The 26,351-nt window shown below is 42.5% G+C and overlaps 1 protein-coding gene across 3 annotated transcripts; it reads left to right on the top strand.

Moving 5' to 3' along the window:
- The first annotated feature begins 1,041 nt into the window (after positions 1-1,041).
- MFN1 (mitofusin 1) lies at positions 1,042-23,466 on the top strand. Of its 3 annotated transcripts, none has more exons than XM_033068978.2 (18): positions 1,042-1,123; positions 1,720-1,841; positions 2,632-2,767; positions 3,792-3,954; positions 4,589-4,713; positions 6,108-6,216; positions 8,476-8,583; positions 9,225-9,378; positions 9,502-9,569; positions 14,739-14,860; positions 16,317-16,443; positions 16,712-16,816; positions 17,846-17,948; positions 18,911-19,140; positions 19,598-19,753; positions 20,239-20,435; positions 21,228-21,362; positions 21,965-23,466. In XM_033068978.2, exons 2-18 carry the CDS (start codon positions 1,727-1,729, stop codon positions 22,032-22,034), a joined length of 2,223 nt encoding a protein of 740 aa, XP_032924869.1. In that variant the 5' UTR covers positions 1,042-1,123; positions 1,720-1,726; the 3' UTR covers positions 22,035-23,466. The 3 variants fall into 3 exon arrangements, with proteins under 3 accessions (XP_032924869.1, XP_032924871.1, XP_032924870.1); XM_033068980.2 differs by lacking the exon at positions 1,042-1,123 and adding an exon at positions 1,171-1,193; XM_033068979.2 differs by lacking the exon at positions 1,042-1,123 and adding an exon at positions 1,436-1,582.
- Positions 23,467-26,351: the final 2,885 nt, after the last annotated feature.

Raw genomic sequence — 26,351 nt, 5'->3', positions numbered from 1 at the left:
CATTTTAAAAGGGAACACAAGTATACTGCTGGCTTCCACACGATCTGCACGTTAAAGAAAAAAAGTTACTAAGGAGTAGGAAAAGCAGATGAGTGCCTAGAATGTGGAAGGCTGAGGGGCATGGCTGAGCACACCAAGGACAGGAGGACATTGGGGTTATTTGGGTGGAGCACACCAGGGGCAGGTGAGTGCTGTGACCCGAGTGCAGCTGCTCTGGCACGGCCACAGATCTGTCACCCTGGAGCTGAGCAGCTCATCGCAGCCTGCAGTGTGAGAAATAAACTGTAGGGACCAGAACTGTGCCTGTGGCTATTGTTTTTCTTGAAGGCAGTAAGTATCAGATTCTGGTTGTTGATGGTGCCTGCAAGGTTCAGCTGTTTCAGCAACAGCATTCCAAGCAGAAGCTGTGCAAAGTCATTGGTTTTGGTAATGTTTTGTATTTGTGAGAAATCTGTACTTGATGCTTGCTTTTCAGACTTTTTGAACCCTTAGTTCCGATGTGTGACTTGATTTTAGGGGTATTTTCCAACCTTAACAAATCTCTGTGTGTCAGATTCCTGGATCATGTTTCTTATTAAGCAAAATACCTTTTTTAATGTGAAAGACTGTTGACTTCAAAACAAAGTTTACATCCCACAAATTATTGCAAGATCTTCAAATACAGCGGATTAGTAATGCTCAAATAATGCGTTCTCTAGAATGCTGTTTTCATTGTGGTTCTCGTTTCATCCAATGCGGTATCGGAGCTCTTCAGCTCCCGAAGCCGGCGGCGTGTCCCTCGGCAGCCGCGGTGCTGTGGGTGCAGCCTGAGGGCGATGCCGGTGCTGCCCGGCCTCTCCTCCCGGTGCTGCCCGGCCTCCGCTGCCGGTGCTGCCCGGCCTCTCCTCCCGGTGCTGCCCGGCTCTGCCCGCCTCCATTTCGCGACTGCCCGCGCTCAAGATGGCGGCGGGCGCCCTCAGCCCGCACTGAGCATGGCGCTGGCCGGGCGCGCGCGGAGAGGGGTCACGCGAGAGGAACGGGAAGTGACGCCCCGTCCCGGCGGCAGCGGTGACGGGCACGGACGGGGCCGGCGGGGCTCCGTGAGGGACAGGGGCCGGGACCGGAGCGCCGCCAGAGACCAGGGGTGCGGGGCTCAGTGAGGGACCAGGGCTGTGCCAGGGCTCTGTGAGGGACCGGGGCTGTGCCAGCGCTCTGTGAGACACCGCAGCGAACGGGGCTTTCGTGAGGGAGCCGGGGCTCCATGCGGGACCGGTGCCGAACCAGAGCTCCGCGAGGCACCGGGGCCGAGCTGGGGCTCCGTGAGGGAACACACGGCTGAGTGAGGCACCGTGAGGGGCTGGGTCGCCGCGGCCCCTTGGCCTGACCCCGCCGAGCGGGGCTCCGGAGGGAGCGGGCCGGTGCTCGCTGGCCGGCGGGCAGCGTTGACCTGGCGGCGGTTGGGAGGCGGGAGCCGTGTGTGACGAGGGGACAGCCTCGTGTTTCCGGGACTGATAGCACCAGATCGGCTCGAACCTGGCCCTGAGTACGCCAGCCGCTCTTGGCGCTTGTGATGAGGAGATCAGAGTAAACAGTGCAAACTGAGGTTACTGCCCTTTGGAGTTCAGAGCTTCGGACGTTTTTGTTGCGTTTTGTTTCTTAATGGCTGTGTGAACAGTGTGTGAGTTTTAATTAACTGGGTGTACCGAGTGTTTGGTAACTCTTATACACCTTTCCGTGCAGCTGCAGCATGGCAGAACCCTCTGTCTCTCCACTGAAGCACTTTGTGCTGGCCAAAAAGACTATCACTGCCATCTTCGACCAGCTGCTGGACTATGTCACTGAGGGAGCAGCCTTTGTGGAAGGTGAGCTTTCTTTCCCCTTGTCCCTTGTTTTGGGTATGTTTTACAGCAGCATAATGTACCTTATGTTATCTGTTACTGTGCTGTTTGTATAAACACGCACCTTCAGAAATAGTCACGGTGTTATTTTGACACTGGGTTTTTTCAGCTTGTCCTGGAAGGAATGCCTGGAATGGCTACATACCTGAAAAGCTAATTAAATCACTTGTGTTGGCAGCCTGGTCTCATTTCCGTAAGGGTGAAAGCTTAACTACTCTGGCCCTATAGTTCTGTGGCGGTTTCTTTGGTATAGAAGGAAGGACAAACAGGTTCTCCCATATTTCGGCAGAAAGGTGCATCAGTGATGCGATGCAGGGAACCACTGGTCGCACCCTGGGAGGTTTTAGCAGCGTGGAATGTGTGTGGCCACACAGTTTGTTGCTCTGTGGGGGCACAAGAGCCCAGCTTAGCCGGTGTATCCATGAGAGGTCCTGGCTTTCCTTTCTGAAGGAAGCAGGTGTCCCAAGGAACTGGGCAAGTGAGCCCATCAGGCTGTGTTCACAGGGTTAGTGCATCAGTGCTTGGATTGGAGATTGATCTGATGTGATTTATCTTGTGATTTCGCCAGTGCTTGTGGCAAAGCTGTCAAATGATAAGGGCTGGTATCAGTTTCTGTTGTGGGGTTTTGCTTGTCTTGTTCAACCACTGTAATTGAAATTTGCAGTTGGTGTGTTAAGTACTGATTACTTACACCTTATATCACAGAACACATTTTCTGTATGTGATTGCTTTTGTTTTTCCTTTCTGTGTGTAGCCACGTACAAGAATCCAGAGCTGGATCATATAGCAACAGAAGATGAACTAGCAAAAATACAAGCATATAAAAACAAGTTGGCAGTCATTGGAGAGGTGCTTTCACGGAGACACATGAAAGTGGCATTTTTTGGCAGGTAATGAACAAAATTACCATTACTTAATTTTTTTTTGTGTGGTTTTTTTGTTACTTGACAAGGTCAGAGGTTGTCCTGTTCTCCAGAATGGCTTTTGGGTTTTTTAAGGTGGTGGTTTTGTTTAATGTATTTTTTTTTGTTCTGGACTGTTCTGCTGAAGACTCTTTTTTAAATATTTGATCAGAAGTGCTGAAGAACTGAACTTGGAGCTGTTCATGTTTCTGTCTGTAAGCAACTGAGGAGGAACAGATGGTTGCCTGGTTGGTTGTAGCATCAGTCTGATAAATCTGTGTGATGATTTTAAGGATAGCAGTAACAATGTGGCCTGCTCATCCATTTTGCTTCAGGAAGATAGATTTTTTTCTATGCTTACATATAAATATGTGGTTACATATTTTTGGAGTGTGAATCTTCATGGTTCTAAAAATTCTGTAACAGTATTGGAAAAATGTGTACAACAGTGGTCTTGCCTTCACTTTGCTAAAAGTAGTCTGGTTATTTAAAGAAAAACTATAAAAAGTTCTGGAATAAGGAAATTAGTTATATCTCAGCCTTGTTATTTCAGAAAGTTAAAGTTGAATCCAAGCTGTGACGTGTGAGAAAAGTTTCCTTTTTGCAAAGAGAAAAAGTTCTGAACAGTAAAAAGATAATCTCCCTCTGGCATTTTGAATAAATTTTGAACTGTTGTACAGTGAGAACTGAAATTTTTCTGGAAGTAGCTCAAAAATTAGTTACAGTCTGTGTAACTTCATGCTGTTGTGTAATAGTTAAACCAAATATTTCTGGGTGAGGGATGAAGGGTTAGTGCAAAGTGAGCACACTGCTGAGGCCTTCAGGTTTTTGTAGAGGGTGGAGTTGGTGACCAGCTCCTCTGAATGAGCACTCCCCACTCTCCTGGCTGGAGAGCTTGTGCTCTTTGGGGCTGATGCACTCCAGTGGGGCTGCATTCAGTTCAGCACAAAGGTGTGTTTAATGCTGCTCATCTGTGCTCTGCTCAAAGTGCTTTTGTTTTCTATCCCTCTAGAACAAGCAGTGGGAAAAGTTCAGTCATTAATGCAATGCTGTGGGATAAGGTACTTCCCAGTGGGATTGGCCATACCACAAACTGCTTCCTCAGTGTGGAAGGGACTGATGGAGATAAGGCTTATCTTATGACAGAAGGATCAGATGAAAAGAAGAGTATTAAGGTACATTTCTTGGATGATTTCATGCCAATTTTCACAGGAAGTGATTCTCAAAGGGTCTGTTCTTTAACAACCATTTCAAATCCAACAAAAGTATAAGGCTCCCTCATTCTGCATTTTTGAGTTCTTAGAAGGGAAGAACAAACTAATGAAAGTGCTCTGCTCTGCAGTTTTTCTTGGCTGTTCCAGAGAAACAACTAACATGTGTCTTGTAGCATAGCATGCGTTGAGTGATTTATTTTTATAGGGCTAAGTGAATCCTGTTACTGATTAAGGATTTGGAATGTGCCCTTTATTTGGACTTAGTGTTCCTCTTATTGAACTGCTTACACTGATATGTTAAACATCTGAGGCAAATTCAGGATGATGCTCGGTAGCACACAGTCCAGCCCTGTAGGGAACGTTTGTGGCTCAAAAGAAACTTGTCTGCGTTTCAAGGCACAACTTGTTCTTTAGATGCTGGTGAGTTTAAGAGCTTGAAAAAAAATCACAGCTATTCACCAGAACAAAGTATGAACTCTGTTACCCTCTTCAAGATACATCCTGTCCAAGTTTGCTTGAGAACTGAATTAGAGTGGTTTACAGACTTGTTTGAGATGCATATTCATGTTTGTGTTCTCTTTAATGCTCTCTCTAGACGGTTAATCAGCTGGCTCACGCACTTCACATGGATAAAGATTTGAAGGCTGGCTGTCTCGTCCATGTCTTTTGGCCCAAGTCAAAGTGTGCCCTGCTGAGAGATGATTTGGTTTTAGTGGACAGGTATCTTTTCTGGTTTAGTAAATATTTTCTTAAGGGTATTAGCTATTACAATGTTTAGAAAAGAGATTGGTTTAGATTAAAAATTCCTGAAAGGCTTTTTTGTTTGAAAGGACAGAGTTTGTTCTTTTGTATGTATTGCTTGTCATCACCCTCCTGATTCTGCCCTTGTAGCAGTTGGAACAGACAAGTGTCTTGTGACTGAGCTGAAAAAGGGAATAGCTTTTAGCTGAGGATACTCTACCTTTAAAACAAACAGTATGAAAGTGTGAATAGCAGCAACAACCTTTTGCCCATTTCCTTTCTTGAAACACTTCAGGCTGATCATGTGAGGTATAAACAATGTGGACTCCATTTTTAAAAGCTTCTGATAAGAGTTGCAGTGCCTGCATACCAAAGTAGTGGGTGACCTCAAAATGTAGTTTGTGACTATGTCAGCTGTGTGTACTCTATGTTAGGCTGGCATTTCCTATGAGTTGATGTGTTTAAAGAATTCTAGAAGTTGTTGCTTTGTCCATGCCAAATGCCTTTATTTCTGGCACTGCATTATAACTTGGTAGTAGAACCTTCAGGTGATGTCTCCTGATGTGTAGATCAGTAAATACTGAATTTTAGAGTAATGCACACAGTTGTCAGTGAATTTTAAAGTATTTCTTCAAGAAAACAACATTCAGAGTGTATTCTAATAATTGCATCTCTGTCTTGTACTTTGCAATTGCTGGGAGTTTGTTATTATTTTCTTGGGTGCATGATCTTGGATCCGCACAGCCTCTATTGCTAAAGGTAAAAAATAAAGGGAAAAGAAAAGAGGTAATCATCCTTTTACTGTTAAATTGAGAAAATTTGAACCAGCAGTAATTTAGGTGTTGCAAACATGACTTAATGCTCATATTCCACTTAATGTTTGAGGTTTTTTTAAATGGATAGCACTATAGTTCTAGCTTCATTTTGGTTTCTTCTTAAATCTCTGCACAGCTTGCATAGCATATGGCTTTAAACCTATAACCTAGACTTTATTAATGAAAAAATACTTTATGAACTATAGTCTCTTCTGATTGAAATTAAGATCTGAGGAGGGGAACCATTGTGTGAGGCTGTCAGGGTTTCTGATGGACTGCCTGTCACTTCACTTGGCAGTTAATTATACATGTGTATACTTACTAATCAGAAATTGCATTTTGGAATGAGTGGGTAGTCTAATGATCAAGTGACTGATACATTCTAGATGGTAATTGGCTTGTGCAGTGTTTACCTTAAGTTTGAAGTTGGCATCAGCCTCAAGATACAAACCTCTGTAACTTCTTGCAAGCCCCTTAGGCATTTCCACTCTATTTTTATCAGTTTATAAAAATCAACTACTTTACTATGTAAGAGTTTGTGTTTTTTGTTCTCAACAGCCCTGGCACAGATGTCACTACAGAACTGGACAGCTGGATTGACAAGTTCTGCTTAGATGCTGATGTGTTTGTCTTGGTTGCCAATTCTGAATCAACTCTCATGAACACGGTATGATGTGCAATGATTTTATGCTATCTCTTCATTTAAATATTCAGTAGTTCCATAACCAGAATAGCTGAGACCTTTACAGCAGGTGAATCACTGCACTTAGATCTTGTGAATAGGATTTGGTGGTGGGAGGCAAGAAATAATGTATGTCCCTCACTAGGAAAAGGAGAAGGAAATTTAAGTTTCTTACTGGCTTGGCTTTTTCTGCCTTGAGCATCATAATTGTCCTCTGCAGTTCAGCCGTGTTTTTGATAAAAGAATGACAGAGTGCTTGTCTTGCCTAGCAATATTTTGGTATTTGTTACCTGAAGACACTGGTATTATCAAAGAAATTTTTGAAAGTATTTTGGAATATATATTTGAAATATTTGAAAGTATTCATATTTCTGGATATGAAATACTCCATAAGTTCAGTAAAATATACAAACCAGGTGAAGGGAGTTGAGTTCTGTCTTGTTCCTCTCTCAGGAGGGGGTGAATTCCCTCTGCAGGTTCCCCTGCTGCAGGTTCCCCTGAGTGGGCTGTGTTTCTTCTGAAGAAGATGTTAGCAATAAGGGTTCTGTGCTGTGTGGAGAGCTGAAGATGTTTTAATGTCTTTGTTCTGTAAAGCTTTGTTTCAGGACAGGAAAGAGTTCTCTCAATCTTGCAGCCTGAAATAGTGTAGGATTTGTAAGAGGAGAACATTTAAGGTGACCAGAGGAGCTGTTGGAATAATCAGAATACAAGACCAGAAATTCAGTGTAATTTTGTTGTGATCTCCAGTTTTGGCTAAGCCAAGTATTGTGGATGCTGACAATAAAAGGTTTCTAAGTTATTGCAAGTGTTACTGCCAGAGTGCAAAGTAATGCTACTGAGAAAATTCTTGATGAGTTTTATTAAACCTGCTGCAGACAAATAATGTGCTCTGGTTGTTCTGATCATAGTTTTGACCTGAAAGGTCTGAACTTTGTAACTGTTGGGACAATTTTTAATACAATAAAGAACAGTATTTCTTTGCATTCTAGTAAATTAGAATAGTTTGGTAGAAATCTGAGAGGAGTGTAAGTTTGAAAGCATTGCATTCCATCTTCTGAGCTGAGTCCACAAAGAGTCAAATACAAGAGATGTAATTTAAAAGAAAAAGAAAATTCTTAAAACATTCAAGGCAAAGAGGATTTGGCACCACTGTACCCATATCTTCTCTGTTACGTCACAAGTGACACTTTCAGGCTTTTAGAATGGACAAAATCTGTAGGTTGTTTACATGATATGTACAACACTGTTGTTTTAATTAAAGGAGAACGAAAAATTATTTCAGTGAACATCTCATTGCTGTATAGATAACGTAAGTTATCCTGAAGATAAAGCTTTTGGCAACTATGTTCTCATCCTCCTTAAGCATTGTTTTTGCCTCTTACCATAACAGGTTTGAGAATACTTGGCATTATTCTGCCACACTACTGGAGATTTTTTTTTGTGAAATAATTCTACTATTCCCTCATAAATTCTCTTCAGACGAAGTTCTGATTTCTGCAGCAGTGATCTGGTTTGCACATGCTTATTCCCAACTGATGGAGAATAATGGATCTCCAGTGCTGTGTCCAGGATTTGTGGTTGTGTCGTGCTGCAGTCTGGAAAAGTTTACGGCAGCCCAGAGATCTCTTCTGTTTCAGCTTTGCTGAGTGGGGACTTGCTCCATCACGACTTACCCATTATGACTCTGTAAACAGCAATAATGGGTGGTAGGTACAGGCAAGAGACCTAAATACACTTAATTTTGTTAAATTAAGACATTCATCAATGACTTCTTTTTGCTGTGTCTCAACTATATGTCCTTATGCAAGAACTTCTCTGTCGTTCAAGCTGATGTTGCCTAGCTGAAGAATGGTTAGGTGATGTATTATCTGGATATGAAACCAGATTTGACAGGGTTAGCAGGAGCATCTTGGTAGTTCAGGTAAGGGAGACATCATTGTTCTAGTCAGGCATCAGTGGTTTTTGAACTATTTTTTTGGATGTTTTGTTAGTTTGTATTTTTACCGATTTTTCGAGAAAGTTGCAGTGTCTTTGACTTCTGACACTGGCATCAGTTTCAGACATTTGATGACTTTTGAACTACTCTAAACCTTTTATGTGCTGAATATCTGTGGGTTTTAATACTGATGAATTCTTTATAACAAACTTTTGAAGAGCTGGATTAACTTCAGAGTCTGTTACAGAAGAATTCATGACTCTGGTTTGGATGTCTGGGGAATTTTATGTTTTTGCTTTAATTCTTAGGAGAAACATTTTTTCCATAAAGTGAACGAACGACTTTCCAAGCCAAACATCTTCATCCTCAATAACAGATGGGATGCTTCTGCATCAGAACCAGAATACATGGAAGATGTGAGTGAATTGATGACTCTTACATGGGTTGACAGTTAATTAATATGGAAACACCAGCTTTGTCTTAATAATATAAGGCTAAGTTACATGGTCAGAAAATGGAAATAATCTGTTCCTCGTTGTGACCAAAAAGCAACTTGCAATTCAAATGACAATATATGCAGACAAGTAATAAAATTGGAGACTCCTTAGAACATTTTTCCTCCACAGTTAAGCTTGTTTTTTAATCTTATTTGTATTACCTTTTGTTTCTGTAGTGATAGTGCAGCCTGAGGGCACAGTTTGTACATTTATACCTGTATAGAGTAGCTGGGAAAGTACATTAGATGGGAACAGTTTGGATCTTCAGATCTTCCCAACAGCAGCCAGCTTGCAGTGAGAATTATTTCTCTGTGGATGGGGAATGAAGAATTTACCCCAGTAACTGGCTGAGATCTCTGACTTACGTAAATACAGTTGTAGAAGGAAGTATTGTTGTGTCCAGGTCTGTTGAAAGGAATTAAAGCAGCTGCTGCCTCTGTAGGGTTGGCAGGCATCTGCTGTCAGAGGGGTGGTTCAGCATCTGTTTCTGGCTCTGATGTTGTGATGTGCTGGTGGCTCAGTGTTTGCCTTTTCTCATGAGCTTTTTGTCTTTTCCTCAGGTGCGTAGGCAGCACATGGAGCGCTGTCTGACTTTCCTGGTCGATGAGCTCAAAGTTATTGATCCTGTAGAAGCAAAGAATCGCATCTTTTTTGTTTCAGCAAAAGAAGTTCTGAGTGCCAGGAGACAAAAGGCCCAAGGAATGCCAGAGGCTGGTGTGTAGGAACTCCTGCTCTTCCTCAAATACAGAAAAACACTATAAAATCTGATAAATACATTTAAGATGCAGTCCCTGCTGTCAGGTACTGCTGTCTCCCTTATGATCTGTTGTTTCACAGGTGAAGCACTTGCTGAAGGATTTCAGACAAGATTTCAGGAATTTCAACATTTTGAGCAGATATTTGAGGTATTTATGATGGGCTTTTTAGACTGGCTGTTTTTTTTTGAAGTAAAGGTAGCTTTTTCTTATGCTTAGCTTAATTATAATTAGCAAGTGGAGGACTGTAAGGTGTTTATACCATCTGCAGCTTTACCTTTTCTGTGGGTTCTGTTCATACCCTCTCACTTGAGAAGCAGGTAGTTGTTGGAAAGGAGAATTGTCAGTGAGGGAAGGGACCAAAACTCTTAGCTCATGTTTTGAGATCTCAAGGCCAATATAGTCAATGTAAGAAGAAATTATGGTCTTGAAACGTGTATTGCTTACATGCTGCTGAATGTTTGCAGTGAGAAATTCAGTTTCACCAATGTAAATCTAAATATTTACTTCCATCTCTAAAGCCAGAGTTTTGAATCTATCACCATTGTATACCTCTTAGCCCTGTTACTCTGAGCATTAACACTCTCCTTGCATCCTTTGTGCTGTTCAGAATCCAGCCTTCCACCTCAGTTTAGCCATATTCATAGCTGGAGTTCACAGTTTCTACAGAAGTAGGCTAGACAGTTGAGTGATTTCTTCATGATGGGATCCATTTTACTTGCTAAATTTGATAACTTTAGTTAAATAAAGCCATTCTTGGATATCTTAAGGAGGTCTCTTGGGTATCCCTCAATGGTTTTGTATATGAGTATTTTTTTAAAAAATCAAACTGCCTCTGAAAAGTATTTGTTTTTGCATTACAACAAACTCATTTAACCTTAGCAAAACAGGCTTTCTGTGTATATCAGAAAGGTTTTAAAATAATAGCTTGATTCTGTCTTGCATAAGCAAGAAAATGTCAGACTAAATTTAATCCTTATCCACACTCATATGATGGGTGACTGAAGTGCTGAAATGGTGAATTCAGGGTACTGGCAGGGCCTGGCTCCATGAGACATGACATTTCTTATGTCACTAGGTGTAGTCAAACGTGCATTTTTCTTGCAATTTTTGTCCTCAGAACCATAGTAGGAAACTTTGAGCCAGCAGGAAAAAAGTGGAAATTGAGCTTCCAGATGAGTTATTGTTCTTTATTGTATTTTGCCATCTCCTGTACCCAAAAATATTTTGACAAAATCTCTTATAATTGCAGTTAAGCACTCATTGCTTAGAATATTTCAATATGAAGATGGATGATGTGATGCTGTGAGTGCTCAACACGTCTGTAAATCAGATGTCACAGACCCAAGTTGGCCACCACAGTGAGAAGTACCTGTCACAAGATCACAACCATGTCGAATTTCTGTGACAGGGGCTGGGACAAGGAAAAATTCTGTGACAGCACTGCATGGCCTTAAATCAACTTTTTTTCTTCTTTCACAACGTGTTGTATTTGCTGCACACCTGACTCCAGCAGTGAGAGTGGATTCTGTAATGTTTTTCCCTGCTTAGCTCTTTCATCCTAAAATCATTATTAATAGCTTTGAATAGGGTGTGATCCCCTCCTTTAAAGAGAATGACAACTGTGCTCAATTAAGATTGCCAAAGCAATTTAAATTTTGAGTGATTGCTGTGGCAGCCTCTTTCACATTCAGGTTTTGTGGCAGTTTGGTAAGTTACAGTGGCAGTTTATGTGCTTTTAAAGCAAGGCTGAGACTGAAATGGTTCACCAGGTCTGAAATCTTCAGACCTAATACTCAAATTACTGTCACCTGAGCTGGTAAAGTAGCTGACATCAGCATACCGTTGTCATCAGTTCTGCTTGGCAGCTCTAGGCTCTGTATTAATGAGGAATCTCAGCCTGCAGGGAGAACTTTGTGTGAAATCCTCACTGACACCATGCCTTGTGCACTGCCAGACCAAACTCAGATGCTCTACAGCCCTGAGTACAGCCTAAGCACTTCTGCCTGAAGCACTTTGCATTTGCTCTGTTTCCTGACAGAGGAGCTGCAAGTCCCAGCATCTTGGATTACATTCCAGTGTGTGAAAAGGAAGGGATGAGAGCACAGATGCTTCTGTCTGTCCTCCTCAAGCACTGACTCCTCCCCTGCCTCAGTCTGTCCTGCCTTTAGTTCCTTGTGCTGTGCAGGTGCCCTCCTCAGCCTTTCCAAACATCTCTTTCACTTTTTTGTCCAGCTCACACCTCTCAGTAATCTGCACCTCACAGACCTGTCCACATGTTCCCTTGTTCCCCCTGGCTGTATCTGCTGGGTTTCTCCTCCTGGATTCTCTCACCCTGCTTTTGTCTTCACTAAAATTGGACAGCTTTTCCCTCTTCTCCATATGGGCTGAGGAGCTGTTACTTCTCCGGTACTTCCACATTCCTGATTTTAGTATCAGTTCCCTGATGGGAAAGCCTGTTCATTCCAGGACTGGTATGAGCCCAGTATAGAAAGAATATTAAAAAAAAATCTAGAAACAACCCACCAGTGCTAGTTGTGATATAAGAAAAGTTTGGGTTATTTTTGAAAGGCTTGTAAGATTTATGTGAGGGCAAAAATTATTCCAAAACTAGACGAAACATGTTTGTCTGCAAAGCACAGGGTGGTTGAAGTTGCCAAAAAAAAAAAAAAACTGGTGCAGGCATTACTAGAAACACTTGTAAGCAGTGGGGAAATTAAGATTTTAGAGATTTATGTAGTGGCTTTAAAAAGTGATGCTACTATGTATGTCAACTGTATTGCAACAAAGGAGAGGAGAGAGGCAGTCTTAAAGCATTGAATTCTTGGATCAGTTCTGAATTTTTATATTGGGGAATAATAGAAAGTAGTCAGTGTATTTCCTGAAATTTTACAATGAGGTATATAGAATGCCCTATTAGAACAGCAAAGAAATGCCTGAACCCTGCACTGTGTGCCTAGAGGATATCCTACATAAAACCAACCCCACCATGGGGTGCTTCTCAAGTTTCTTAAAAATATTGGCAGCAGAAGTGGTGTGGGGAGCAGTGGAAGAAGGAGGCAGGGTGGAAAAGTCCTGCTGTAGAGAGGAGTGAAGGCAGAGCTGGGCTGAGGCAGCTGCTGCAGAGCCCTTCCCCAGCCCTGCCCAGGGATGGAATATGTAACATGCTGGGCACTTAATGACTGTCCTGTGACACTGGCAGTGGGCTGGAAGGTGACTGGTTCTGGTTAGAAACAGGTTTTTGTTGAAACACAGGTTGTCTTGATTTCAGGAAATACTTATGCATACAGACTAACAACAAAACTGCTGCTGTCCCCCCTTATCTTTCCCCTCGTTTAACTAACCTTTGTGTTTTTCCTAGTGCTCTAACTTGGATTTTCTGATTGTGTTGTGATTGTCATCCTTTTATCTACCACATGCTAACTTTGGGAAGACTCTGCTCTGTGTCTAGTCTAGCTCTTACAATGTGCTGATATTTAAGAAACTCTGGCCTTTCATTGCTGATTTCTAGATCTGCTTCGTCGAGGAACAGGGATCATTTTATTTGTTTTGTTTATTTTGTTTTCATATATTATTTTTAGATAACTGAAATTTGTAATTGCAGCATATGCTAAGGTCATAGGTGAATCTTCTAAAAGCAATCCAAAGCTGTGCCTTGAAGGGTGAATCCACAGATGGAGAACATTTTTAAAATTCCATTACAGTAATTTCACAATTATAAGCCGCACCATTTTGACTAAAATTTTGGTCTGAACCCGGAAGTGCGGCTTATAATCAGGTGCAGCTTATATATGGACAAAGAATGAAAAGTTGCTGTTTTAATTTGGAGGACAGGTATCTGCTGAGAAAGGCAGGAACTTCTCTTTGAAATGGAGAATGTAAACCCCCTCCCTCCAAATTATTATAATTTTGAAATCAAGGGGCTCTCAGGCAAAGATATGGAAATTAGGAATAACAGTTCTTTTCTAGGGAAATTGAAATAGAAATACAGTGCTACAAAGAAACAAACCTCAAACCCTGAAAAAGTCAGAGTACAGCCTGACACCCTGTCAGGCAGGGTGTTGGCAGCAGTCCCATTCCATGGTGGCTGCATCCTCCTGCAGTGACAGATGTGGCTCAGTTGGAGCAGTGCTCCTGTACAAGGTGCAGTTTCCCTCCGGAGCTCCAGTGGTGATGTGGAGAAATCCGGTTTTCCTCTGGAGTCCAGTGGAGAAAGGGGCTCCCTTAGTGTCCCAAAACTTCTGTTTTATCTTGGTGAGAAATGTTGGGCTCTTCCCCCTGGCTGGAGCAACTCCCAATGGGATGCAGTAATTTTATCAGTCCCACAGTGGGACTCAATGGGCCATTAGCAGAAAATGACTCGCTGGAGGAAGGATGGGTTGTGAAAAGATAAAGAACAATGCCCTGCCTGGTTTCCATGGATGGCCCGTTAGCAGAATATCTACCATCGAGATAAGGATCACTGCCCCACCCTCAACAGATGGTGATAGAACAGATACCTTTTATCACATTCTGTATTGTAACCCAAGACAGTTACTGACACCCAGACATGCGGCTTATAATCAGGTGTGTTTTATAATCGTGAAATTACTGTAATCTGATTTAAGGAAATCAGCTGCTTGCTTTCTTCCCCTCAAACACAAGAGCTCTTCAGTCACTGTCCTGTATTTCTGAATTACTGTTCAATATTGAAGAGTGATTAGAAATTGTATTGTTAGAACATTCTCTACTTACTCATTTAACACTTCAATAATATGCAAATAAGATGATATTTTAAGGACTACTTAACCTTTGTTTATCCCATAAGAAAACCATTGTTTCTTATTCCTAATTGTATATTTGTTCCTGGATGATCAGTACTGACAAGGGAATGTCAAATTTAATTGACAGAATTGCCTCATGGAAATAAGACTTTGTAGTGCAACAAAGAAAACTCAAACCAGGCCATATTGCTAGCATTCATATTTGACATTTGTAATTCTAAATAGATGGTTTTGAAAATTTCCTGAAGAGATAGATTTATCTTATGTGTTCATCAGTTTGGTTTTTTTTAATTACATTATTCATTTATTTTAAAAGAATGAAAACCTATGCACATTACTGTGAAGACACGAAGGCAGATTTGCTGCTATAGACTTATTTGAGATTTATTTTTTATTTGAGATTCTGTTGTCTTTTAATTTCTTTATGCTTTCTCCTTTTTTACTGGTTTAAGTTCATGGTAAAATTGGCAGCAATTGGTATGCTTTCTGGCAGTGAAATTCCTGATTGTGTTGACATGGAATTGCAGTAATGTGTTGTGGCTTGGGCCCCTCGCAGGAGTGTATCTCGCAGTCAGCCGTGAAAACCAAGTTTGAGCAGCACACTATCAGAGCTAAACAGATAATAGATACTGTGAAAAACATTATGGACACCATAAACGTTGCAGCAGCAGAGAAAAGGTAGGTGGATTGGAGGGCTGGTTGGATTTGGTTTGTCAAGATCATCTGAGGAGCCGTTTCTGTGCTGGTGATTTTCTTGGGCCATTATGGACTTTAAAATTCGCTTTTTCTGCCTGGTAAGAAACCAGACAGTTTCCCTGGTGTGTCAATGTGTCAGTCTTACCATTGTTCACTTGCCCACTCAGTTGTGTTCTTGGTCTGTGACTTCAGTACAGGGATCATGGTTTACTTTGGTGTTCTTCATTACTGATTGCAATCTGTGTGTTCTCAAGCCTTTTTTTTTAGAAATAGTTAAAATGTTAAGTTTTTTCTATAGCAGTATCCAGCATTTCAGAGGTGTTGTTTGGGCCTGCTCTACTTTCATTAACAGTTATAGTGAAGAAAAAAAATGGAAGTATGTAGATGCTTTAATTTGCAACTGATTAAAATACTGTAAGGGATGAGATGAGCCCAAGCTAACAGAGGCTTGGCCTCTGGCCCTTTGCAGATTGCATCCTTAAAATATCCTTGTTCTCTCTTCACTCATGTAATCCTTCAGTGCTAATGATAGCAGCTCATCTGCTCTGTCTGGTAGCTTCATGTGTCCTTTGAGGTTTGCATATGTGTGCAGTTTTTCCTCACTTTTGTTGCCACCTTGTGTCTCTTGTACACAGTGAACTTTGCTGTCACCATTAATCCTTCCCGTCCATCTCCTTCCTGCCTGTCAATAATGTGTCTTTGTGTTTCTACAGACTTCCCTGTGCTGTCAAACACACTCAGCCCCTTGAATGTCAGTTTTTACAGACTGCCTGTTTACACACTGACTTCTCACGTTGTCAGATCCCATGAAAACATGCTGTGAAGTGTTTGAAAATATTCTGATATTCTACTTCTTTCTGTCAATTGACTTAACTAAAAGTCTGTGGTGACACCTCTTAGTCTGAATTGCTATTTGATGGTTCTGCTGGCCCTTCAAGATGAAATTGCTCCAGGTTTTCAGGAATTTTTGCTTAAGTGATAGGTCAAGGAATTCTAAAGAGTCCTGTTTGTGACAAGTTTGGTTTCTGCCACATCCCCTTTGCAGGGTCATCAGACCGACATCACTGTTAAGGGGTGTTTGAGTGCTGTTTGTGAGCAGCAGTTTGATCAGATTTACCCTTTCTTAAATCAGGGTAGATGAGTTATTAAAGGCCTCAGATTCCCCACACCTTTTTTAGTTGTAATTATGTGATAATAGAGTGATAACAATTCTGGTTTTGAGTTGTGTTTGCTCAGCACAGCCTTTCAATGCTTGTGCACGTGGAACTACCATGTGCAGCCCTTCTGGAGCAGGGCCTCTGCTTTGGGCAGCCAGTGTCACTTGGGATCCCCCTGGCTGCTCAGGAACCCATCAGGGTGGTCCATGCCTGCTTAAGGGCCTGTTTGTTTCCTGGGGGAATGCATGGTGGTGATGGTGATCTCCTTTCTGCTGGGTTAGAGTCCAGTCCATGGAAGAGCGAGAAGATCAGAAGGACAGGCTGGACTTCGTGCGAAATCAGCTGAACATTTTGACAGAAGACACCAAGGAAAAAATCAAACGCGTTACTGAGGAGGTCGAAAACAAAGTAAGTAAAGGCAGTGGGAACAACTTCTCAGATCCAAGTGTTGCCTCCTCTCTCAGGCAGCTCCTTTTGGAGCCCACTCATCTCAGGAAATATGTTTGAAATTCAGAATGTTCCTTTTTCAAAACAAAAACCAAAAGCTTAAAATGACAATTTTTCCTGGCTGTCAGGTGATTGAATGATTTCTTGGGACAGTTTGCTCAATAGTCTGTTCTCACTCTGTCTGGAAAATGTAGCAGAAACATTTTATGTGTTTCCTGTGTTCTTCCAGGTCTCCTCTGCCATGACTGATGAGATCTGCCGGCTTTCAGTTTTAGTTGATGAATTTTATTCTGATTTTCACCCTTCTCCTCAAGTATTGAAGGTCTATAAGACAGTAAGTTTTTTTGAATGGTTTGAAGCCATGCTCTTTGTCTGTCCCTTAATTTCTACATCCGTATTTTTGTAAATTGCTTAGATTTTATGTGACTGTCTGAGCATTGCAGGATTTTTGCTTGCTAACATATGCATATTTCTACCCAAAACTGAAAAAGGTTGAAAATATTTTCAGCTTTGTTTTTTTTTTCAACATATTTTTAGTAGTAGAGTGGTTCTTAATTTCAAGTCTTCACTTCCAGTAAATAAGACATTACATAAATAATTTTCACTACTCCTAAAATCAAATAGATCCAAAAATAAAATGAGCTTGCAAATTCTCAACACTTCTAATAAAAACTGGTTTGGGTTTTTTTTTAACTTTTAGAAATCTGTCCTCAAAAATAGTGCTTTGAATTAAAGCAGGTATATCTGTGTTTGCCTCTTATGCTCAGACTTTGCTGATAATGATGACTGCCATAGCTCCCCCCTGGAGTCACAGAATGTTCTGAGTTGGAAGGGGTCCACAAGGATCACCAAGTGCAACTCTTAAACAAATGGCTCATACAGGGGTGGAACCCACATCTTTGGTGTAACAGCACCCTGCTCCAACCAGCTGAGCTCATCTCAGGCTGTTCCAGCCTGGCTGCTCACCTGGGAGCGCTGCATTTTCAGGACAATCTGTGCTGTTTCACCTCAACAGAGTATCCTGAGCAGGCTCCCATGGGAGGGTTGGGTTTGTCCCTGTGCAGAGCAGTGGAATTGGCTCCCATCAAGTGACAAAGCTTTGCAGGGCAGTAGGTAATGGTTTGCTTTTCACTGTCACAGGTTATTGAAAGGACAGACTTTTATGTTTTTCAACATTTACAGTCCTAGGGAAATCCTTCCTGTGTCACTTTAGTTAGGTTTTTTCCCATGGTATTTCCATGGAAATACGCTGTTCTTCCCACTGTAAATAACAGTGCTTGGTGTGTAACATATTCCTGCTTCATGTAATTAACTGATTGGCTAAATACAAACTGATGAGCTTGTGTTCTTCCTAACACCTCAGGAACTGAACAAACACATAGAAGACGGTTTGGGAAAGAACCTGGCTGAGCGCTGCTCCACTGAAGTCAACCAGTCAATGCACCAGTCCCAGCAGGAGATTATTGGTAGGAAGAGGGAAGAGGAATGCTAACACTTCACATTTAAAGGAAGAAAATCCAAGAAAAATCAGTTTTAAAAGGATTTTCCTTCTGATCATGTTTAACATTGATGTTATAAAGCATAAAGGAAAAGCCATGATATATCAGGACTGAGTGTTTAGCTCAGTCCCCCGTTTCTGATACTAACCAGTAACAGATGCTGGGGGAGAAGAATAATGAACCAGGGTAAATATAGCAATTCTCTCCATTTTATGGACTTCTCAGCTAAAACACTGCATCTGGATTAATGGCTTAAGCAAGTAGTATTGGACCTATCCTCTGGAAACTCATCTAATCCTTTTATAAACCCATTTAAAATTTGGCTTCCACAAGAGATACACCAAATACACTAATTATTAGAAAATGTTCCTGCAGTATAATGCTCTCCCTAGGTCCCTTCAGAGCCAGAATGCAAAACAGTTCTTTTCACAGAGGATTTGTGCACTCCCCCTTTTTTAAAACTTTTTTTAATAAGTAATAACTTTATTACACATCCATCTCTGTTGGTCTGTTCCTGGTAATAAAAGATTCAGAGCAAGATCATGAAATTATGTGAACCCTTCTGTCCTCTTATGTAATAATGTTGCCTTTTCTGTGTGGCAGCACAGAACTGATGGATAAATCAATTTTTTTCTTGCTCCATCCCTATCTTTTGACCACTGATGGAGCTCTTTCAGTTAATTTGAATCTTTTTTTCCAGCAACACTTCGATAGTGAGTTGATTTTGTTTTCTTGTATCGGAGCAATAAATTCGCTACTCTGTTAGGGTCAATCCTGCTGAAATGCCACTGATTTTACAAATAAATAAATAATGAACTGGTGAGTTTAGATTCTCTAAATTGATTAAGCTGGTCAGCAGTGCAGAGATACTGTTTGTGAATATGCTCTTCTAATGTTAACTCACCTTTACTGTGTTTTCTTATTTCCAGAAAATCTGAAACCATTGTTGCCTTCTAATGTTCAGGACCAGCTCCACTTGCTAATTCCATGCAGGAAGTTTGACCTTAGCTATGATCTAAACTGTCATAGCCTGTGTGCAGATTTTCAAGAGGATATCATGTTCCACTTCTCTTTGGGATGGACTTCTCTTGTAAACCGTTTCTTGGGTCCTAAACAAGCTCAGAAAATGCTCCTGGGATTTGCAGATCCAAACATACATGTGAGTCCTTCAGAGCCTGGGCTGCTTTGCTTTACCTTGATGAGAATACATTGATTTTTACTTTGTGCCAGTGCTATTTACACGCTTCCTGCTACCTTTCCCTAGATCCGTTGTGTGAAATATTTTTGGAGGATTGTTTTTATTGGATTATATTCAGGGTTAGCATGGAACTGAAAACCTCTTTTAAACTTTCTGTGGCTGTTACACAAGTTGGTTTTCCTTTGGGTTGAACCCTCTGAGTAGCCTATTCCATTTGTGACCACAACCAGCCCTATGCAGACCTTTATTCTTGTTGGAGAAACTGTCAAAGCCTCCACTGCTCCTCAGGAGTCTTGTTCAGATTTCTCTACTGAAGGGCTTCCTTCAAGTAAATCAAAGCCTGAATATATGAAAATAAAACCCATGTGTGTAGTTCCCTAATGCTTTTGACTCAGGCTGCTGTGTTCCCATCTTCTAGATCCCTCGTCCTTTAGCCAGCACCCCGTCTGCCGCCAGCCTTCCCGCCATAACTCCCGACAGTGCGCCCCAGGATGACTTTATGGTTCCTTTGGTGTTGAGTTTAGCCTCGCTGACATCCCGGACCTCCATGAGCATCATCGTTGTTGGTGGAGTGGCAAGTAGCACTGGCAGCATTCCCTGCTGGAGGGGATGGCAGAGGCTGAGCTGCTCTGTCCTGCTTGGGGTGTGACACAGACCTGACACTGGGCCAGATGAGCACGTGCAGTGCCCTGGATACCCACAGTCAGTTCATTGTGAGAAACCAGGCTAACCTCTCTGAGGATAGCTGGGCATATTCTCTGTGCCATAAATCTATGTTCAGTGTGGGAATTAAATGGTGATCTGATGGTAGCTCCTTCAGTTTGAATTTAGTTGGAGCTTTGCTTCTTCCTTCATGAAGGAGCAGCAAGGCTTCTGTAATCTGCACATTCTCTGTGCCATTGGGGACCAGCTCATGTGAATGTAGCAGTAATAATATGGAAAACATTTATTTTCTTTTAAAAGTCCAGTGAAAGAGCTGTGGATTTATTAAAAATGGATGGAATTAGCTTTTATTCTGTAGGGTAGCTTATTTAAGCTAATGAAGATTTTGTTTTTCAGATTTGGAAAACGATAGGCTGGAAACTGATCTCCCTCTCCCTGAGCATGTACGGGCTGCTGTACCTGTATGAGAGGCTGTCCTGGACCACGCGGGCCAAGGAGAGAGCCTTCAAGCAGCAGTTTGTGAACTATGCCACCGAGAAGCTGCAGATGATTGTCAGCTTCACCAGCGCCAACTGCAGCCACCAGGTGCAGCAGTAAGTGTCTCACAGGCTGGCCCCTCACTGTGACAGGCCATTGTCACTGGCCATGCATGGTGGCACCTCTGGTGTCCCTTGGCACTTAGTGGGAGGAGTTTGAACAGAGTTCCAAAGGCCACCTGGAACGGGCAATAGCTGTATCTGTGTGTGGCTGTGTGTGCTGCTCTGAAGGTGGTGACTCTTTGCAGTAGAGACATGAGAGATCATTCTAGTGGGGGCTGAGTTGCTCTGTCCCTGGAGTCCCTGGAAGGATGAGCAGAGCTTCTGCCCCAGGGACTGCTATGGGCAAGTTCTGAGCAGCCAATCCTGGCTCTTCTGCACTGCAGGTGCTGAAATTTGATAACCTTTCTGAACTATTCCCTGAGCTACACAGGAGAGGTGTTCTGCACTCTGGGGGCTAGAGGGCGCATTAGCAGCCCTAATTTTCTGAAATAATAATCCAATCAAAACATAGCTACAAGAAGAAGCTAAGGAAGACAATCTGCCAGATACTACTTAGCAGAGACAGATGGGAAAGTGTTTTGGAAAGAGAAAACAGAAAAAAATTTAATAGTAAAAAGTTAAGCTTCAGTAGAGGAAAGAGATCCATCCTTGTGTCCCGCAGCTCTGTGAGGACATGGAAGAGCTGCACTTAAACCAGCAACAAATTCTCCTGCTTTCTGCTATTCTGTAATCCCATAACAACTGGAGCTTTCATTGCTGTGTTCTGCACACTGCAGTGCCATGAGATTGTATTTGTTACTATTTTTTTTCCTCTAAATCATGACTATAAACTTGTTTTCGCTTTAGGGAAATGGCCGCTACTTTTGCTCGGCTCTGTCAGCAGGTGGATATTACTGAGAAAAACCTGGAAAAAGAAATAGCTAGGCTTTCCAAAGAAATAGATCAGCTGGAGACCATACAGAGCAGCTCCAAGCAGCTGAGGTAAGTCTTGCTGTGACTGGCCACAAGCATCTCTTAGCCCTGCTGACTTCAGTATCATTGTACTTGCTGTTACTCTGAAGTTGACCTAGGTTAGTTCAGGTGCAGAAGGGGATGCAAAGGTACCCTGAACAGCTCTGGATAAGTTAAATATTATTTCTTAGATCATCCTTACCCTTGTCTCTGTTCAGTGTGAGAGACAGGCCTTTGACCAGAATTTTAGTCTCCTGTCAATAACTTGAGGGTGGCACTTTCTCAAAGCCCCCTCCCCAGAGCAGGAGAGCAGCTGTGCTGTGCTGAATCATCCAGTGCAGTTCTGGTCCTGCCAGTTGTAGGTCTTTGCAGAGGAGGAACTTGCAGCAGTTGGTGCTTCAGGACTTGGAAGCAGCCTTGGCTGTAGTTTGGCTGCCCTGGCTCTGGGCTGCTGCCTCCTGGCCTTGGGCATCCACCACCACTGTCACACACCCCTTTTAAAAACCTGCATTTACATTTTCTTAGTGCTGGGGGTGTCAGTAGAGGAATAGAAATGAAGCACTGATGTTGATCCTGCCTTTGGGAGATGTTCTGGCACTGAAGTAAATCCCTTTGTTTTGTTTGTTTTACAGAAATAAAGCCATTCACCTTGAGAATGAACTAGATCGCTTCACAAAACATTTTCTTCAAAAGAATAAATAAAACATCATTGTGAACCTTCCCAGTGCTCCTTTGTAGGGCAAATTTTAGAAATTTTCTAGGTGACACTTCTATTCTGTGGAGTCACTTGAAATTATTTATATTTTTAATGTTACTCTTGTGACAGTTGTTGTAAAATTTGGACTCTGATGGTGAATCAAATGGAAGAGCTGTGGTATTCTTGAGTGTTATGCTCGTTTTGCAGATTTTGGGTTAAAAATTACCTTTAAACACTAAATTTTTTGGGCACTTGACAATAAAACCCCAAATCCTCACTGGTTTTAATGAGTATGTAGCAGTGGCAAGTCTCATTTCCTGGCATCCAGGACCTTAGGCAGGGAAAGAGCTTAGCCCAGTCTCCTGCTTTCAGCTGCTTAGGAATTGTCCAGGGATGGAGGATGCTGGTTTTCCATGTGGATGTGATTTTGTTTAGTGAAGGGAAGTACAAACTCTGGCATGGGAAAGGACTCCTGACATGTTGGGAAAAGCAGGTGCCAGTGTGTTGGGCAGTGGTTCCTCTTGAAAGGGGCAGTAAAAGATGACGGTGAACTGTACTAAGGCAGTGCAGTGGGCTCAGGGCTCCTCTGGCCCCCTCCTCGAGCCAGGAGGGCACTGATGACACAAAAGTGACCCTGTTCCTTGCAGTTGGTAGAGCAGTGAAGTGTTCCTTTGCCTGTGAGCACATGGCCACATCCTCCATGGTCAGGTGAGCTCAGGTGTGTCACTGCCCTGAGCTCACAGCCGGGCACAGCAGGGTGTGCTGAGGTGGGCTGGGCAGGATGGGTGCAGGGTGGGTAGGGGAGCTCAGGGTGCCAGGAGGGCCCTGGAGCTCCTGCTGCATTCAGGGAGCAGGACATGGCGAAATCCCAGCTCTGCTGCCCAGTCTCTCTGCTGTACAACAGCTCTCCTCTAGGTCAGAATCCAGGCAGCTCTGCTGGAGTCCTTTACCTTTGCTCACCTCTTTAAAAACCTTCTGCTTGTTGCTGTGTGCAGTCATTCAATACCTACTTTTTCTAACTAGACTTTTAAAAATTATTTTAAAAGAAAAGCCTTTTCAGAGTATTTATATATTTTTATCGCAGTACTAACATTGACTAAGTTAAAGATTCAGCTCTAAGGTATAGGAATTTGCTATTTTCCAGTAACTAAGGGCTGTCTCATCAGGAAAGAGATGTAAGATGCAATGCTAGAGGTGTTAAGGGAAGACAGCAGTTCCATCAGTGTGTTCAGCTGTTCCTTCTGCCTGTGCATGGGGAGTCCTGGGGGTTTGAGGGAAACTGTGGCATCCACCCCTGAGTAACAGCCCGGCCTTGGTGTCCCTGGGGGCACAGCTGTGTATCAATGCTCTGTTTGTGGAGCATTTGTATTGACATTGTATCAAACTTTCAATGCATGTGTTCTACAGTTTTATTTATTAAAGAAAGTCCTACCCCTGTGCTTTAGTAAGTTCTTTGGCAGCTCTGTCCCAGGTGGGGACCTGCACATCACTCCCACAGGTACTGCAGATCCAGCTGCTGCGGTGTGGCTGCTCCATCCCCCTCCCAGGAACACTTTCAGACCAGGGGCTGCTCTAGTACAACACCGACAGCTGGGCCAGGCTGGTTAAAAGCACTTGTTTATTGGTTACAATATCAACTCATGGCAACATCTTTCACTGAGCCACTGTACAAATACAAAGAAAAAGATCCATCGTGGAAAAAAAAAAAGCTATAAACAAAGTTCATAGCAAGTGATTTTTTTTGTCACAGGGAAGTCTTTTTACAACAGCACTGGTAAAGAACAAATGGCACAAGTCCCTGGTTTTTTAATAGCTTAAATAAAAGCTTTAAGACTGTTTCTGAATACATACACAATCCAAAGGCAGTGCAGAATCACTTCATAATTGGTAACATTACCAAGTTTTCCAAAGTAGTCAGCAACAAGTAAAAACAAAACAAACAAAGCTGATGAGAGATGCTGGGAACTAAAGGCAAAGTAAAATTAAGCATGTTCAGAAGCACTTTGATTTGGACTCCTTTGGATGTAATATGTACTACAAGTGTTCAGATGCTTTTATTTAAAAAATAAAAAAAAGAAAAACACAAAGAGAGCACCATTGTGTAAGTAAAACAAAGGCTTGAAATACCTAAGACTATTCCACTGAAGTCCATATTAGTTAAAACCTAAACATACTGTGTGGTATAAGAATGTCAGGCACATGTAATCTGTTATCAGTTATATCAATTAGTAACACTGTTCACACATTTACCATAACAACACTGCATTAACATTCTGCATGTATTTTACATAACCAGCAATTGGATAAAAGGCTCTGGTGCCTCTGAAGTGTAGGAGGAGTGTGACCAGCATGCATGCCAGAGTACTGGATACACAGTGCACCATCAACCCATGCTAAGTACTTGGACAGGAAATGCTATCTCAAAACCAGCCATTCTGCTACACAACCATTGATACCAACTAGTCCAATTAGCCAAAACTCTCACCAACATCTTAAAGCACAGCACTAAACCTAGTGAAGGTGACAGTGTCCCCAGAGAGGACAGACTACAACTCTTGGAATGTTTTCACAATGTTTTCATTCCACCTTAAAGTAATTAATGTGAACTTCATCGTGGGATGAGCGGTTACATGACTGAAGGAAGGAGTCAACTACTTCCACCCTGTACATTACAGTAAGGACACACTGGGCCCTGCTGCTGCTCCAGCTCAGCTTTGCCAAGGCAAGCTCAGGCCCTGGCCTGGGGCAGGAAAAGCCTCTGTAATGCACATTTCCCTTTGGAGTGGTACAAATCCTGTCAATACACGGAGCTGTCAGCTCTGCCAGTCCTGCCATGGCCCTGCAGTTTCAGCACAGCACAGGACAGCAGTGCTTGGAAGGAGAAGGGCTCAGACAGATGGAACCAGGCCACATTACTGAAGTACATGAGCAAACATCAGCACGAAGCCACAGCAGCTTTCTGTGTGGTTTCCAGAATCTAAAACTGCTTTCTCCACCAATAAACAGCCATCCAAGGCTACATGGGAACAAGCCCAGGCTGGGCACTTGCCTGAAGGGAAAACTCACTATTGCAAAGTTATATCACATTAGAAAATGCTGGCAAACTCTACCAGAATAAAATAAATCTTATTATCTTATTACACCAAGCACATGGTTCTGCTTCCCGAGCTGTAAACAGACTGCCTTTAGAAGAGAGGCTGGGCAAGAGTTACTCTGCCACTGTTTGGCACAAGGCTCTTGCTTACTCCAGTTCTGTAATGACAAAACTTCCTTGAAATTCAGCTAAGGATGTAGTCTGGCTATGAACTTCCAAAGCCAGTGCCCACTCATGCTGCAAGACCTGCTGCAAGCAAGGCTGCTGTCATGGTGCAGGCAGAAGTCACACAAGCTGCACACCTGGGCCCACGTCAACTGCAGGCACACACCAGTTTCTTTGAAATTCAAAGCTGGGGTAAAACCTTTTAAGCAAAACCTACCAAATGTAATTTTATTACCTTCCTTCTTTTAGGAGGAGCTTGAGCTTTTACCATAAAAGCCACCTCCACTTTAGCTGGGGCATCAACCTCCAGAGGTCACTGCCAGCCATTTGAAGAAGGGAATGCCACAGCCTGACTCGTTCTGTGGCATCACACAGTACCTGTGGTACTGCAATCTGCAGGCCTGAAAAATACCCCACAGCCAGGGCAGTAATGGAACAGCAAACATCACCTGGCAGGATCCATCACAGGCTTCCCACAGGCTCCAAAGATGCACCAGCCACCGATTCCCCCGTTGTGCTCAGGCCTCTCCCAGGTCTCGTGTGCTGACAGCAGAGCCCCTCAGCCCTGGGCTGAGTGAGGAGCAGAGGCAGGCAGAGCTCCCTGATGCCGTTGGACACCTCAGCAAGTAGTTGGCATTCCTTAGTATTTATTTTAAAAGCAGCTGAACCCAAGAGGCAAAAGCCATCCAACAGTAACAGTGAAGTTATTTGCAGTAAAACCTGTACAAGAGCCATTACCACTGTTACAGGCTACCTGAACTGGTAAGAAAAGTTATATACAGCTGTAAAATTGGTTTTGGAGTTTCACAAGTAGAAACCAGTTTTAATACCAGAATGTAAAAATGGCACCTGTCTTGGCAAAGGTGTTGACTAGGAAATTGGTTCAAAACACACTTCTATGGAAAAAATTTTTTTAGAAAAAGAATATTTTCTTAAAATTCCTTAGTAACAAATTTCCAGAATGATTTACTCAAGGCAGCTGTGAGTTAAAAAAAAAATAAAATAATCAAGTGCACCACTAAAAAATAAACGGAGTCTGCAAGATCCCAAAGAGCTGCTCACT

The sequence above is a fragment of the Catharus ustulatus genome, chromosome 10 (assembly GCF_009819885.2).
Source record: "Catharus ustulatus isolate bCatUst1 chromosome 10, bCatUst1.pri.v2, whole genome shotgun sequence".
NCBI classification, from domain to species: Eukaryota; Metazoa; Chordata; class Aves; order Passeriformes; family Turdidae; genus Catharus; species Catharus ustulatus.
Note: the sequence above shows the minus strand (reverse complement) of the source record. Positions and strands in the feature narration are given on the sequence as shown.

Bases quoted from the DNA above. Each gene is read 5' to 3' on its own strand.
- MFN1 (XM_033068978.2), top strand. From the start codon at position 1,727: ATGGCAGAACCCTCTGTCTCTCCACTGAAGCACTTTGTGCTGGCCAAA. The intron at 14,861-16,316 runs GTAGGTGGATTG...CTGCTGGGTTAG, and splicing joins GTTGCAGCAGCAGAGAAAAG to AGTCCAGTCCATGGAAGAGC. The intron at 16,817-17,845 runs GTAAGTTTTTTT...CTAACACCTCAG, and splicing joins TATTGAAGGTCTATAAGACA to GAACTGAACAAACACATAGA.